General features: G+C 37.9%; 2 protein-coding genes across 4 annotated transcripts in view; one reads left to right on the plus strand and one right to left on the minus strand.

Annotated features, from left to right (window-relative positions):
- LOC135086741 (paraplegin) overlaps nucleotides 1–721 on the plus strand; it is a 35,609-nt gene extending 34,888 nt beyond the window's left edge. Inside the window, exon 15 of the mRNA XM_063981531.1 lies at nucleotides 430–721. Within this exon, the coding sequence (XP_063837601.1) occupies nucleotides 430–627 (198 nt within the window). The 3' untranslated portion in view covers nucleotides 628–721. The remainder of the gene's footprint in view (nucleotides 1–429) is intronic.
- The window catches only part of LOC135086731 (dual specificity calcium/calmodulin-dependent 3',5'-cyclic nucleotide phosphodiesterase 1C-like), a 150,589-nt gene that overhangs the window by 82,488 nt on the left and 51,082 nt on the right, over nucleotides 1–17,019 (minus strand). For 2 of the 3 annotated variants that reach the window (XM_063981509.1, XM_063981510.1), the window contains exons 4-7: nucleotides 14,641–14,881; nucleotides 13,604–14,554; nucleotides 11,391–11,708; nucleotides 9,797–10,930 (exon numbers count right to left, since the gene is read on the minus strand). In XM_063981509.1, the coding sequence (XP_063837579.1) occupies nucleotides 10,923–10,930; nucleotides 11,391–11,708; nucleotides 13,604–14,554; nucleotides 14,641–14,881 (1,518 nt within the window). In that variant the 3' untranslated portion in view covers nucleotides 9,797–10,922. Of the gene's footprint in view, nucleotides 1–9,796; nucleotides 10,931–11,390; nucleotides 11,709–13,603; nucleotides 14,555–14,640; nucleotides 14,882–17,019 lie in introns of those variants that run through there. The other variant, XR_010260583.1, reaches the window with a different exon arrangement.

A 17,019-nucleotide genomic window follows, 5' to 3' on the forward strand; every position in this document is an offset into this window, starting at 1 on the left:
TTGTCGAAACAAAAAATAATTCTGTTATTAATTATACCAACTTTGGAAAAAAAAGAAATAAGAAAAGGGCTTTAGCCAGTTTTTTTCGTTTATTTATTCACATTTAACTTCTGGCTCAATGGTCGATGTAAATCTGACAACTCTAAAGTAGTAAAAGAGTAGCAAGCCTAGTGTAAGTAGCACTGGTAGCACACAAATCGCCGTCATTTTGCATTAAAAATACTAAGATCAGTATATTCCAGGGGTGGCCAACTTGCTTAGACATAAAATCTACTGTTCACTAACGAAACCCTGGGCATCTACAACTTACATACTTCTTGAAATCTTAAATGAAACAGCATAGTTTAGTACACAATCATGTAGTATTTTTTCTTAATTTTGGACTAATAGTCGCGATCGAATATACTATATTCTGTATTATACTTACAGCTCGCCGAGGCGCTCCTAAAAAAAGAAACGCTGAACTACAAAGAAGTGGAGGCTATCCTCGGCCCGCCGCCCCACCCGAGGAAGAAGTTCATCGACCCCGTGGAGTTCGAGAACAATCTACGGAACCTCGAAAAGGCCGCGGCTACGGAGCCCGTGCCTTCAGACGCGCCCTCCGCGAAGCCCGAGCCAAATGTTTAGGCTAGTTTAAGTAAGTAGACGGTGCACTCGTAATTTAATGTAATCGCAATGGACGCAATATCGTAATAATCGCAATAAATCGTATTACGTTAGATACACTTTGTTTTATTTTATGCGCTAGCGCATTCTGTTTCGCTGGTGTGGTATAATGTTATGGAAAACCTTAGTGAATGAATCAAGATTTAAGTTTTCAAACTAAATAGCTGAATCCTAACGATATTGTACGAGGGGCGGCTGAAAAGTTTTGAGCCTAAGTATCTTCTAGTGTTATTATTGGCTCGCGCTAAATTTAATTAATTTGCCAATAACCTCCTTAGTATATGTACAAAGTTTCATTTCATTAGCGTCATCACGCTTTTAGTAATTAATCCGTAAACATCATCATGTCTCAGTCAACCGCGCAATGTACGAAATTGAAGTACACAGTTGTCATAAAATTCCTCAAAAAGAGGAACAAAACGCTGAAGGTAACATTTGAAGAGATGTCTACAGTTTATGGGGAGTCTGGGCCTTCATTTGCCATCATAAAAGATTGGATCCGATAGTTCAAGCATGGCAGGGAGTCGCTAAAAGATGACCTCAAGTCAGGGCGGCCAGATTTCGCCATTAACGAATAAAATAATAAAAATTTAAAGAATCTTGCTTTAGAGATTAGCGAATTAAGCTGTGACAGATAGCTGAAGCCATAGGCATTAGCAAGGAATGTATCGGCGATATTTTTCATACTCATTTGCACATGAAATAGGGGAGCACGCGATGGGTGCCAAAAATGCTCACGCCGCTCGACAACCAGCGTTGAGTCACAACTACGCAGGAGTTTTAGGACATCTTTGGCCATAATCCTAACAATTTTTTTTCTCTCATTGTCACTATTGATAAATAATAGATCCGGTAGTACGATCTAGAGTCAAAATAAGAGTCAATGCAATGGATTTAAAAGGGAAAACGCCGCCACGGAAATTCAAAGTGGAGCGATCGACACCCAAGCTCATAGCCACTATTTTTGGGATTGTGGAGGAATTTTATTCATTGACTATCTACTTAAAAAAATCTACAATAAATGGGGATTATTATGCTGTATTGTTGATAAGAGTGCGTCAAGTGGTTGTTGAAATATTAAGAGGCAAACTGGCGAAAGGAAATCTGTTATTGCAAGACAATTCGCCCGCGCACACCGCGCATGTTGCAAGGCTTGCCCCGGGTAAAACTGGATTTCAAGAAATTAATCACCCACCACACAGTTTAGTCCGAATCCCTAGCTATTTTGTCTAATTCTCAAATTGGAAAAAAGACCTCCAGGAACGAAGATTTTTGAGTGACAAAGAAATGAAGGCGGCGTTAAAGGCTCATTTCGAAGGCAAAGATTGCGAATTTTTTTTCAGTGGGTTAAAAGTTCTTTTACACAAATGTAAGATGTCCGTTGTAGTAGAGGGAGATTAAATAGAAAAATATTTTTTTTATACTTTTCTATCGGCATTTTTAATACCCTAGGCTCAAAACTTTTCAGCCGCCCCTCGTATATCAACAAAGATATTAAATGGGAGTGTTTATTTTCATTCATGATGGTAATATTATGTTATTTACTATGTAAGTAGGTACTCCAAATATAACAACGAATAAAATATGTGAAGACATTAATATTTTGTTCCTGCTGCCTCGCTAAATATGTAATTTGCTCAGCGGCTGTGACGTGCAAACGGCGAATTTAATGTCAATTTATTACTTTCAAGTTTGCTATACTTGAACTGTACCATCATCATCGTCATCATCATCATCATCTCAGCCATAGGACGTAGGCCTGCCCCAATGCTTTCCATGTTGCCCGGTTGGTAACGACCTGAGTCCAGCGCCTTCCTGCCACCTTTATGATGTCGTCGGTCCACCTTGTGGGTGGACGTGCCACGCTGCGTTTTCCGGTACGCGGCCTCCATTCCAGAACCTTGCTGCGCCATCGACCGTCAGTTCTGCGTACTATATGCCCTGCCCATTGCCACTTCAGCTTGCTAATCCTTCGGGCTACCAGGCTAACTGTACAACTTTATTTATTCTCTCAGATGAAAGATGGAATCGGAAAAGGAAATGTCTGAATAAGAAGTAAAATTTAAAACTGAAACGATAAAATATCTGGGCCTACTTCACTACAATAAAACTATTGTCCGTTTCGGGAAATGAATTTATTCACAATCAAAGATACAGTTTACATTTATACCTGAAGATTTTAGTAGATGAAGATACATTCATAATTTTAAACATTTATATCATAATATCCTGTAATTTTTTCATGTAGAATATTTATAAACGCAAAAGTATTTTGAAAACAATAAACACATTGTATTAGAAGTTAAGCAGTAAATTGTGGTTAAATAGTCTGCGTCAATAATTGAGCAGTTTTGTTAATACAATTTGATAAATATCCACAGATTTTTCGTTAAATTTAAGGTTACTAAGTATCAATTTTAATATAATGTTCCATTTCGCAGTTACCTCTCTAATGACCGTCGGTGTTCATGTTAGTCGGACTTATTTGCTTGTAATATTGCCTATTGACGCAAACCAATTAATACATGTTAATGTTTTTAAATATTTTACAGTAGGTATTCAAAACCATATAATACAGCCCAGTCATGCATTTATAGGGCACTAGCTTCAATTTGGCGCTTTATATTCATTTATCATTAAGTTGAAAATCAATGATTTTTAACATGCTGTGCACTATAAAGGGTTACAGCCATGACATTAGATTATCTTTGTGTGATCTTACAAAGCTAGCTAAAACCTTGTAATGCGACTAATTTAGGACACAGGTGTGTTAAATTTGTTTTTTTGGGTCATACACGAGTTTTTAAAACCATCAACATTTACGTCCTCTGTGGATACTTCGTATGCCTGTATATATTATACAGCATGTTGTTACAGTGGGGACTATCGTTTTTTTCTCACCAGTTGGCGCCACTGTTGACTAAGGTCTAGGAGCTGTCAAAGGTGACTACTAGATCGGTGCCGAAACAAAATTTTGAATCTTGAATCATTAATTAAATTATAAATATCCCGTTTATTACTTATAAATATCATCCTACTATTTTTGAGCCTCTTTTTCGTAATTCCGCTTTCAAAGTGTTCGCATTAATTGCCACATAATCCATATTTACTATAATTTCACGAAGATCACTTTTCAACAGGTAAATTAAGGGAAATTTTATTTTGCGTCACAAAGCCCTTTAAAACCAGTGAAAATTAATTTTTTTGGACCACACGCGACACAAGCGCCTCTAGTGGTAAATTCACATGCGATAACCCCATTAGGGTGCTAGCCTTATGTAAAGATACAATTTTGTACTGCAGGAACCAATATGATATCCACCTACGATATTTAAGAACTTTATAAATAAGAATGACTTCAAATGATTTTGCGAATTCAGTAAAGACCTTGAAGAGAATTCACTGACCATGTAGGTCTTGATTTTTGTACCCATTATATCAAGCTTGTTTCGTTCAAAATGATTTATGATCAGCGTATTTTTACAGCCCAGAATATTACGACCATGTTGGATAGTTCAAGTTTTCGTTTTTGGTCAAAATATTGCCATTCTATAAACGTAAATTGCAGAAGACATAAAATTATAGAATATATAAAATTATGACTGAGCTAGTTTCTTTCAGTTTCTAGCTTTCTAATTACATCCACGAATAGGTATAACGAGAAAGATTCTGCAGTTTTGTCCCATTTACATCAGGCATAACACCCTTGATTATGCTACGTTTATAAATATTCTACGTCTTAAAACTCCAATTATAATAATAACTACACATTTACACTACATAATATATATTCCAATATCAAATTAATCGCAGTCTTCAAAATGTAATTAAACATTAAGTCAAATGGGCACTCCCATGTTATACATAGATAATACTAATAAAAATATAAATTCGAAGATACTTTTTTGGAGATGGTCATTTGAAAGCTCGTAGAATAATACATTACAAGATTTCATTTGAAGTAGCCAGAATTGGAAATTGATGTTGGTCCTTGTACCGGAGATAGCTAGCAACTGTTCGCTTAAAGATACCATAAAATGAAACAAAAGAAAAAGAAAAACAAAACAAAAGAATTCAAAAAATATTTATTATTAAACACAAAGTAAGTACGACGATATAGCATTTGATCGCGCCACCGATGTCAAGTATATTAAAATAAAATCATTCCCGTAGTTATAATAATTGTGATTATTTTGTACTTGTGCCTATTTCCATAAAATATACAGGTGTACATGACAATGAGAGAACTGCCGTAATCAACTGACATGAAACATTGACTGAATCTAAGAATATTTTTTTATGAAATGCCTTGATTTGTGTTTTTAAAATTTAGTTATTAGTTATTACTCCTATGGCAAATGTGGTAATTTAACCTTTGGCATGCTTTACAATAACAAACTGTGAAGGACCATTATGCTGTACACCTCGTATGATTATAATTTGAAGTGAATTCATTCGGCGTTTACCCGTGGTCCCCCCAACATGTCCCCCTGGTGGGTCCACGGGTAATTTTTTTTACCCGTTGTCCCACCGTTCTGAACAGTGTTTGCCAGTGGGTCTACGGGTAATTTATTTTAACCATGGTCCCACCGCACTAAGTGGCAAACATTGCATGTCACCTATGTCTGGGATGAAATATCAAACGCCGAGAAGGATATGAGTGACTTTAACCCACATGTGTGATGTGAAGATAGTATAAAGATATTATAGTGCCGTACCTACCTATAATTATTTTCTATATTAATTATAGATTTTTTTATAATATTATAGATACCTAGGCTAGGTGACAAGCAATGTTTGCCACTTAGTGCGGTGGGACCATGGTTAAAATAAATTACCCGTAGACCCACTGGCAAACACTGTTCAGAACGGTGGGACAACGGGTAAAAAAAATTACACGCACCAGGGGGACATGTTGGGGGGACCACGGGTAAACGCCGAATTCATTGTGCTAATCCATCACTACTCACTAGAAACCTTTAACTTATCTTTCTGTCTTTTCATAATAATTTAGGCCTGTTTTGTGAAACTTTTAATAGCTACTCGCTTTTGCAAGAACAGCTAGGTTTAGGCGTATTGTACTGTTGTATGGTTAAACTTCGTCGGTTTTCTAGGTAGAGATGTTTACGTGATAATTTAAATACAGTGTTTATGGCACAGAACATGTGAATAATAAGGTAATAATAAGAATATTGAGGCAACACAATCCCACACTGATTGATTTTTTGCCGTTCATTGTTCAACATGTTGGCAACCCTTAAAGATATTTCTTAAACAAACATTTCGTGTTAACTTAATACCGTTAACTAACCAAATTGCCTCATCTAGCCTGTACTTATTCATAATTTGTGCAAACCGTTTGTGCTCTAAGCCTCTGCTAAATAATTGTAACAAAATAAATAACATCACAAAGAAATAAAAGAATGTACTTCAAAAGCACCGCGACTAGGTGAAAGAATTTCCAATTCCGTATTATGCGTATTCGGGCCGAGTTCTCCAATAGTCTGGAACAGTTGAGTTTAACTACAAGTTTATTGTAAACAGTGATTTGTGAAACTTGACTCACACGATAGCGTGGTTTTGATAGCTGCAGTTAAATATTTGCGACAGTTGCAGTGTACTTTTAACGTATATTCACTGCCTGTTGGTGAACTCAGCCCTTCAATTCCCATTAGTAACTGCTATTGGGGCAAGTGAGATAGAAAAGATGAAATTGAAGACCAACGGTGTGCACACTGCGCTCTCGCATTTTTCAGTACCGCACACGTTCTGCCTACGCGCCCTCTGTCGACAACTTTAAAATAAATAGTAGATTTTCGGTGGTATGCGAATTATTGAAACTTTTTTCTGATTCAGTTTGGTCTTTGACTGCTTTGTAGCATGGATAACTGAAGTGGTTAGGAAATAACTGTTATAAGTCGCAATCAAGATATTGCAGACTTACATCATACTGATCTTAGTGTCAAACCCCTAACACCTGTCCCGGTGCCTCCCTTTGATTTACATTAATTACAGAATCATCAGCACCATCATCACATTAATTACAGAATCAGAAGTATTCCAATTAAATAGCCTCTACTGGTGTTGCAAAAGAAGCACCTAATTCATATTTGCAATCATTGAATATTATGCCTTTTAACAACGCGTCAAGATGTGACCATGCTATCGACTTTGGCTAACAGAGCGAAAGTTCGCGATCTCTTGTTGTTAAGTAAGCAGACATGTGTTATCCTACCAATCATTCAGAACAGTGTTCTTGATAGTGTACAAAATCGAACGATGGTGTGTCCGATCGTAACTATCTTCCCCATCAACACTGGATCTAAACCACCACGTTGTAATCAAATAACTGCAGCAATTCAGTTCTTTATCGCGCAGTTTCAAGTCCTTGATAATGGACTGATAATTTTTTCATAAGCGTATCATTTTCCCCTTAGCGAGAGAGCAGTGCCCACAGAGCGTCGCGTCCTCCGTAACGCGAATACATACATTTATCGTTCAAAATCAGTACATACATTATATAATACTTAATCATATAATATGACATTTACTACAATAATTTTCCAATTTCAAATATTTACATTCAAAACCAATCTATGTCCTTGTATATTGGACGATCAAAGGAAATTAACATTCATATTAATTGTAAAATTTTAACGTGTTATATCTTTGCTAGGTCCATTAAGTTTGATTATGTATTTAACATTGAAACACTACGGGCGTTTAAATTTTCTGGAAATAGTAACTAAGCTATACATAATAATATTCTTGGAGATATAACATTCCAGACTGTGGCGTAGCGTGCCTTGGACAAGCCAATCAAAATCTGCAGGGGTCCCAAACAATGTTAAGATTTATCACATTAAAACATACATTAAGATTCAAGGAGGCCCTTACCATCATCTACAAAAAGGTTACTTAGAACTTTTCACCTGTTGGTATTATTTAAAAATTCACCTACTACTTCGGGGACCTCTTTAGTAACTTTGCCCCTGATTCACGAATAAAAATTGTGTAATTGAAAAAATAAAAATAGAACGTGTTTTTGAAAATATCACCACAGAAATAATGGTCACAAAAATCGTTTTTGTGAAATTTTACATGACCCTAGAATATTATTATGCATGCATACAAGAACACTGAAGATTGATAACTGTATTATATCATATCTTTACATATAACAGAAGTAGGATTGGGCTTAGTCAGCAACAGATGTAATATTTGATACATACAGGGATCCTAACAGAGATAGTGTGTGATAAATAGTTCCTTAATATTATCTTAAACATTTAATGTTACAATATCCATAGACATATTTGAGATAATCTACAACTGAATACTTTATTCACTCTATAAACTAGAAACATAACAACAAAATTATAAAATACACATACAAAAAATATCAATTGTGATCTTTAAAATCAATGACAGTTGAACGTTAAAAACATAAACTGCGAGAAATAGATGTAGACTCATTGTAATGTTTCTCTTTCTTACAATTTAAAACTATGACTTAAATAAATTAATATAATAAAAATTAAAACTATTGAACGTGGTCATCGTTAGATTTTCCATCAATGACTCAGGATTTTCATCGCTAAATCTACTATAATAAAACACATTATACTTTTAACTCCGACCCGCCACAAAGGGATTTTAGAAAACTGGTCAAATATCAACGGGCCGTCTTAGATTTCGCATTTATTTGATCCATTCAATATATTTTTCAACAATCGACATAGACTCTCGCTTGTGACTAACTTCAGCATCATCTTAGCTTAAGCCTGGTCCGTGACCACGTAGAATTTTGTCCAATGACCCCAAGCTACCCACCCTTATCGCTCGCGCGTAATTATGTTGTTGTCGCGCTCGCACACTCACTGCGGGTGCCAGTCACACAGTCGCGACAGCAATATAATTACGCGCGAGCAATAAGGATGGGTAGCTTGGGGTCATTGGACAAAATTCTACGTGCTCATGGACCAGGCTTTAGACACATCCAATCTGATACTCCCAATCCCAAGGTGCGAGCGCCCGGCATGAACTCGCCTGGGGCGCCCAAAAACGTTTCCAAAACAGCGCAGTAGTTACAGAGATTACCTCCTACATATTTACAACATTAAAACTACACAGTAACATTAACATTGTAGGCGTTGCAAGAAATAATGAAGCTTGTAGAGATCAAAAGACGAGACGGCTCTGGTCTATTACTCGTGATACATAACATTTATAGAATATTTCAATAAATTTAAAACACGGACTTTGCGTACTGCGTAACAAGCTAAAAATCAATTTGTAACTGTTCTAACATTTCCAACGAAAATGTTGGAATATTTTGTGATGCAATGCAATTTGTGATCTGATTATGGCAGTCTAAAACAAAATTAGATCGTACACACTACCGACTAAACAACTTATCTAATAATAGTTAATCAACATTTCGTGGTTAATTTACACACAATACAAAGAAGAGGAGACGCCAGGTCTCTCAGGGGAACAGTTTGGGACCTATAACACAAAATCTAATACTAATACCTTATATTTATTAATACTTTCTTTGTGATCCGTCTATTTCCAGTCCTGGTGTGAGACATTTAAATTATTGTTATTTTTTTGTATTTTTTTAAGATTGTCTTAACAAAACACCGAATCTACTTGCAACATCTTGTAATAGAACATTTTGTTTATTTTTTACGTGTTTCGATTAAAAAGCAGTGATTATTTACAGCGTCTAGTATACGGTTATATTATGCCAGTTTTATCTGCTCTTCTTTGCACTGCCCCATTCCTAACATAAAGATAGTTACTAACCAATTTATTTTGTTAAATAATTAAAACGTTGAATAAATTAGTTACTTTAATAATTTTAAAATTAATTTTGCACTCGAAATATAGTAATAATAGTAATACTGGCATCGCGCAGAATGATTCCCTTATACCTGAGATGTGTCCGGTATTTCTCGGGTTTCCTACGCGTTATATTGGATTCACCTACAAATCCCGCTTAACCAGTGGTATCAAGTTGTTTTTTCGCAACCTACTCGTAATTTGATTAATTTATTTACACGAAAATAGTTAAAAAATAAGGATAATTCTATAATACCGCCAAATCGAAATGTTGGTGTGGTGAACCCATGCTCGATTAATTAAAATTTTGTTAAACAAAATACTCAATGTTGAGATCGAGCGATGCGAGAATATGTATGGTAATTAATACTGAACACGTTTTCCAATACAATTCAAAATAACTAAAATAGATGAACCACAACGCCATTGGCTCAAAAAGAGCTTCTACTCTTTATCTTACTTCCGATAACTTACAACTATGACTATTTTTATTTACTGATTATGAGACTCTTAATATGTTCAATTACTAACAACAATTTAGAGTACTAAGGTTATTTTTAAATAATTTTAAAATTCTCCACGCGACTTGTCCACACTAGCACTAGTCAGAAAGAAAGCATATGTTAACTGAGACTGCGTGCGAAAAGGTACCATTTGTTATCAAAATAAAATTTGAACACACTGCACATACATAAGAACGCTTAAAAGTAACACAATATTCACAGAACATCATTTGTACTAATATGTCAATCAAAATAAAAGTAAACTTTGTCCTAAGAAAGGGAGAAAGCTGTCAAAACATAGCAATACTGTGGTCTAAAGGTAAGGGTGTAAATAGTGTAAAGTTGTAGAAGATATAAAAGGTCCAAGATAGAAGGTTTGGGTCTAAAAATATTGAGCTATGTGATAACAATATTAATAGTAATATTTACACACATAATTATATGTTCAAGTTTTAACATTACCTACAATATTTAACTGTACACTACAAACCACACAGAACTACATTCAGAATATCCAGGTTGGAAAACATACGACCAATTAACTCGACTAATGAATATACGGAGAATCTAGTGCACATTGTTTCTCTACGTCTATGTGTGATTTATCTGCTACCAACATTTAAACCAGGACTGGATTCCATTGCTAAATCCAATTTCAGTCCAGACATACTCATCAAACATTTTAATTTCGAGTTATATGTTTTGACCGTAAGTTTTCTTGCTCATGTTGCTGTATAAACAATGCGTCCAGGTGTGTTCATAGATAGTAACTGTACAAAGCCCTTGGCACACGCATCCGCGCGGAATGCAAAGAATACATTATTTTGAGCAACCCTCCCTGACTCTGAGCAAATTTATTTTGGTTCCGTTGCCTCCTCGTCCGGTTTCGGTGGCTCGTCTGGGGTCTTATATACCTGGAATAACAGCAATTGAATTATTTAATAAATGAAATTATTTTATCACGTAAATGATTTCTACTTTCGTGTCATAAATAAAAATAAAACTATTTGAAAAGAAGTGCAAGTATATGTGACTACAATGAATGATATCAATAACTGTAACTAAAATGAGTAAGAATTAACAAAAAATAAGTTCTTCAATTTGGTGTCAAAATTGTTAAAACACGTTATAATGTGAATTAGGTTCTAACCTTTTTAGAACTTTCAAGATCTTCATGGATCTTTAAAAATCTTATTTATTTTAAATATCGTGAATAATATTGTTTTACATTTAAAAATCAGCAATAAACACCAAACATCTTTTTGAAAATCTCAAAAAAATCTGAATCAAAACAATAAAAATTAAAAACCATAAGCATCGCAAATCATACGTAATGTATAAGTAAGAATAAAAAAGCATCCGCCGAATTAGCACCTGTAAGCACCTCAACGGGCAACGAGCTGCGGCGGGGGAGGCGAGGGACGCGCTCCGGCGGGTAGCCCCCTGCCCCCCTGCTGGCCCACACCTGGCAGGCCACGGGGCCCACGGGGCCCACGGGGGGCTTCCTTCGGCCCCCATTGCTGCTTCGCGAAGCCAGCGCGAGCAGACCGAGGTCTGAGACGGCTATGGGCGCGGGCGCGGAGCCCCTGCGGCGAGTCAGAGCGTCTTTGTTGGACAGCGTGCGACGCAGGAATTGCGGCAGCGAGAGGACTTCTGCCATCTCGCACATTAGAGAATCTTTTAGGGTGGCGGCTGAAACAGAGATGTTTATAAAATGCAGAACTGCTAACATTTTAACAAGTGTCAATTTTAGTCATTGAAAGGATAGTGCCAGGGTCTGGACCAAGTGTTGCCTAGAATCAACCCATAGTGCATTTTGTTCCTCAGGCCTATACTAATGTGTAAACCGAAGCGCACTGAAATATATCCCTGGAATTAAGAAAAAAAAAGAGTTTTGTTTTGAATTATTTACATAAAAAATATCATCGATGTATACGTACTACGCATAAGATTTCGCTATTTTGGCATTAAATAACACTCGTTATGTTGAACTTAACCATACTGCATCCGTACACGTTACTTTAGTGCGATTTAGACATTCTTTATAAACGATCTAGCGCTGTTTTAATTGTTTGGTAAGTTGACAGAAAACATTATCCCATCAAAAACAATACTTGTCAAAAAAACCAAGTCTCGCAACTCAGTTGTTCTACGGTAAAAAGTTGTGAGATCCATGTAATACCAAGTCCAGGCCAGGAAATCTTTAACGTTTTACATAAATTATTGACTTGGCCATCGCACTAAATAATTTAATTTACACGTGTTTTCATGCGATGGCCAAGTCAATATATTTATGTAAAACGTTAAAGATTTCCTGGCCTGGACTTGGTATTACATGGATCTCACAACTTTTTACCGTAGAACAACTGAGTTGCGAGACTTGGTTTTTTTGACAAGTATTGTTTTTGATGGGATCTCATTTCTTTTTGTATTTTGTAGACAGCAGTTATGTATCTAGAAAACTGGACCGAAATTGAAAAATTTTACTCGACTTGGCGGTTGCACTACCGTGCCCCCAAATATCATTTCTTTTTGTATTTTGTAGATAGCAGTTATGTATCTAGAAAACTGGACCGAAATTGAAAAATTTTACTCGACTTGGCGGTTGCACTACCGTGCCCCCAAATATTTTAGTTTTTCCTTGATTCATACACCAAACACTACTTATATTCCAAATTTGAAGCTTCTAGGTCTGCTAGAAGTGCCTTAGAGTTTTGATGATCGGTGAGTCAGTGAGTCAGTCAGTGAGTGACAAAATTAAGTAACTTTGACCCGTTATAATTCTTAAACTACTGGTTCAAATTGAATGAAATTTTAAATATACCGTGTCTTTACAATGCCTGCATAGCTAATGAAAATTCAGCCTTCTAGTTTTATCCACAACGAAGTTACAGGCGGTCGAAAATGGCCTGAATTGCTTCGAGAAAAGGATGGTACGGCCGTGCCGCTTTTTTGCTCGACTTGGTGGGGGCACTGCCGTGCCCCCAGATTTCCAAAATGTAGCAAGAAGTTTTAGTTCTCTATCCTTGCAAAAAATTAATTTATTGGTGTATTACAATCGATTATTGAAGTTATTGTAAGCTAAAACTTCTTGCTCCATTTTGGAAATAATTAATTTCTTTCAACTAACCAAACTACTGCAACAGCGCTTGATCGCTTATAAAGATTGTCTATGTCGCGGTCGTACTAAAGTAAGGTGTACGGATGCAGTATGGTTAAGTTCAACATAACGAGTGTTATTTAATGCCAAAATCGCGAAATCTTATGCGTAATACGTATACATCGATGATATTTTGTATGTAAATAATTCAAAACAAAACTCTTTTTTTCTCTTAACTCCAGGGATAGATTTCAGTGCGCTCCGGTTTACAAATTAGTATTGGCCTGAGGATCAAAATGCACTATGGTTTCATTCTGGGCAGCACTTGGTCCAACTTCCATACATGGATTGGCAAACCCCTGTTCAAAAGCATCAGCTTTTTAACTAATGTCCTGTAACGAAATATTGAAAATAACAATTTCTTCTAAATAACGATCTTTGACCTAAGGTTTGTAGTACGAATCTAAAGGAAAATAAAATATCTTACGGAGAGTGATGGTATCAGCTGGCATGGATTTCCTGCGGCACAGCGCATCATACGGAGCGCCGAGCTGGAACGACGTGATGTTGTCCCGCAGCTGGCTGCCGACGGCCGACTCCCGGCGGATCGCGCCCAGCGGCTTCACGATCGGAATCCAGTTCTCCTTGCGACGCGCCGGCGACGCCTCAGCAGATGACGTACCATTAGTCGGCGAGCCATCACTTACAGTCTTCTCTGTCTCTTTCTTCTTAAACTCTTTTAGCCTATCGTCAGATTTCCCATCAGTTTTACCGTCATTCAACCAAGCCTCGGATCTGAAGCGAGAGCAAAGAACAGGCTCGTCGCTTTTATCTTGGTGCTCGCGGGAGAAGTACCCGTGCAGGCGAGCGTGCGGGTCTAGCGGCGGGAACGTCTGCTGCCGCACCAACTTCCAAGTGCAGCCGTCTTTGAAGACGGTGTTCAGCCGAGTCGCCTGCTTGGGGGTCGTAATTGAGGCTATAGTAGTATTCGGCAGCAGGTTCTCTGTGCTCAAAACCTTTTCAACTTTATCAGACGCGTCGCAGTGGAGCGAATGCTCGCTTTCACACGGCGTGATTCCTTCTGCTGCAGCGAGTGAGCCCCTCTTGAGTTTTTCCGAACGCATGTTGAGCGGAACTGAGAAACGACGCAATTGATCTTTTAATCCATTTTGCTTGACTTGGGTTGGGTTCAAGGAGCTCCTACGTGGCAATAGCATCTCCGAACTGTCGGATAAGGCAGGCTCGCTCTCCTCCTCGGGCGTTTCATCCTCTGGTATTGGTATCTCGGTGCCGTTCTCCTCAGCCTCCTCCTGTTCCAAGAGGGACTCCCATTTCTTCTGGTTGTACAGAAGATTTTTAAGCATTTGCGTCGAGAGATCGTTGTGCAAGAATCTGTGCCATTCGGATATCAGCGGTGTGACTACGTACATGAAGAACCCTGTAAAATTTTTGATTAAGATTATTTAATGAAATGATTATTACTTTGGTCATGTTCTGCAAATCACAATATTATTAGAATTGTACCTGTTTGAATCTTGGGTATAGATGTATTGTATCGGTCGCACAGAGGTGTCACAGGCAGGTTGAGCTGCCTCTCGTAGTCTCCCTGGCGGAAGAATTCCTCGCAGACCTTGAGGCTCCACTTGCGGCTGATCTCCCAGGGTCGGCAGGGGTTGGAAATGTCCGCACACTTCAGGGCGATCTGCAGCACCAGGTGACGGTGTTCTTTCTTGGTCATATCCAGTGTGTTGGTATCCAGATGACCCTGAAAACAAGCAAAAACCCCCGTAAGTTTTGAAATAAATAAAACCATTCGAGCTGGTGACCCAATGATATTTGCCACTTGTTTACTATGCCAAGTTTAACGGCCTATTTCAAGGAGTCGATAGTGCATACCGGTCTAATTTTGGCTCATTTTATTGTACCGGGAACCAATTGAGCGTATGACGAATATATTTGTCGCAGAAATCCAATAATAGCACGTAGAAATCAAAATAACGGTATGCGCATTATTTGGGTTTCAATAAAGCTTTCATATTTCGACATGGATGTTATTCTGTGGTGAAGACACTATAAGGAATCGGATGTCTGAAGCGGCTAGCGGCGAAACCTGGAAGCTATTCATCTTCAATCAGAACAATAAATAGGTACTTAAATAATTAATCGAAGACTAATATTATCATTTCTCAATTCATAACCTATCTATAAGGTTATCGTAAGCTGTTGACGATTGAAAAAGTGAAACGAACCCTCCAAATGTGGCCGTTATCAAATTCACCAAATTGAGAATACAAGTTGCTTAGTTATGTTCCACAAAGTGTAAGTAAAACATGTATTTTGGAAATGAAAACACATAAAAAGTAGTACCTATTCGTAGTAACATCTGTACAGTTGCTACTTGAGATTGAAAGTAAGTAGCAACACAAGATTTATCAATAGGAGACAACCTGTGTGCAATGGTCACATTAAATTCAAAAGTATAGACATCGATTCGAAAAGTCCAAGGGCGAGTATAGTAATTCCGAAGGTTACGAGGTGACAATTTTGTATACGCGAGTATTAAAGTGTCGATAGCACCCTGTACATAAACAAAACAGCCACTCAATTTCGTTATAGCAAAGTCCTTAAAGTTTCAAGACAAACAACTTGGCATGTGCTAAAAGACACTTAAGCGAGCTAATGCGCGAGAGCTTATCTGTAATATACATGATCGCTCGCGGCGTCGCCCAAGGTCGCTTGATTTATGCACCGTGGAGCCGCAACGCAGGCAGGTATGGTAGACTCGCAATAAATCTATGAATTTATAACTTAACCGACAGTGCGAAAGCCTCTGTGGTCTAATGGTAAGACCACCTGCTTCAGACGCAGAGGTTCCGGGTTCGATTCCCAGTGGGTGCTGATTTTTCTGTCGGTTTGGTTGGTGGTAAGGCTCGTTCTACGTCCGCCTGGCTAGCTACCACCATCTTACCTATATCTGTCGCCATAACAACAATGTTAACAGCATTGTTGTGTTCCGGCAGTTAGAGGTAAGATAGCCAGTTCCTCCGTGGTTGAGGATTCCGGGTGAAGCTCGCTTCCACCTTCGGCCTGATCGTCACTTACCATCAGATGAGATACAGGCCAAGAGCTTCCTCGTTGTGGATAAAAAAAAGTAATTGTGTCTCGCACTGATCAGTGCTCACCGCTCACAGCACACGAGAGGTTTACAGTGTGTGCAGAAGATAGGGCTAGGCGCTGGATGCAGGCCGCTACCAACCGGGCAATATGGAAACCATTGAGGCAGGCCTATGTTCAGCATTGGACATCCTGTGGCTGAAATGATGATGATGAGGGCTAGTGGTATACACAGCAAAGAGGTGGTTTTCAGCTTAACTGGCACAGGATAGGATTGAATAAACTACAAACATCCAGGTTCAACAGGTTGAAAACTTTGGAGGAAATGTTGAGACGAGAACCCAGATGCAACAGTATTTACCTACTCGTAGCTAGTTATGCCATGTTACCCATAGGTTAGATATATGTAAAACCTTAAAGTATCTCTATGTCGTAGTGCTTTACTCTACATTTAGATAATCACATTAGCACTGGACCTTCACTGGACGCAAAAATCTGAGAATTTGTGATAACTCAAGTGTTAGGTACCTATATTGACTAATGGTGAATATCAAAGCGCTTTTGTAGTACTTCGAGGCTACTGTGCGTGTGTTTTTTTGGACTTTGAGTGCTGTGACAGGTGTTCAATGTTCATTTTACAATATTTACCAGATTGTTATACCTCGTAAACGCCGTTTGGTTAATACCAGCCTGATGTTGACTTACGACGTAGTTTGCCCTTTCTTATAAGAAGAAGGCCTAAGGGCCGTATTATAAAAATTGCCAGTCGTATTGTAAGTTTTATTCCCG

Source organism: Ostrinia nubilalis, chromosome Z, assembly GCF_963855985.1.
Source record: "Ostrinia nubilalis chromosome Z, ilOstNubi1.1, whole genome shotgun sequence".
Lineage (NCBI taxonomy): Eukaryota > Metazoa > Arthropoda > Insecta > Lepidoptera > Crambidae > Ostrinia > Ostrinia nubilalis.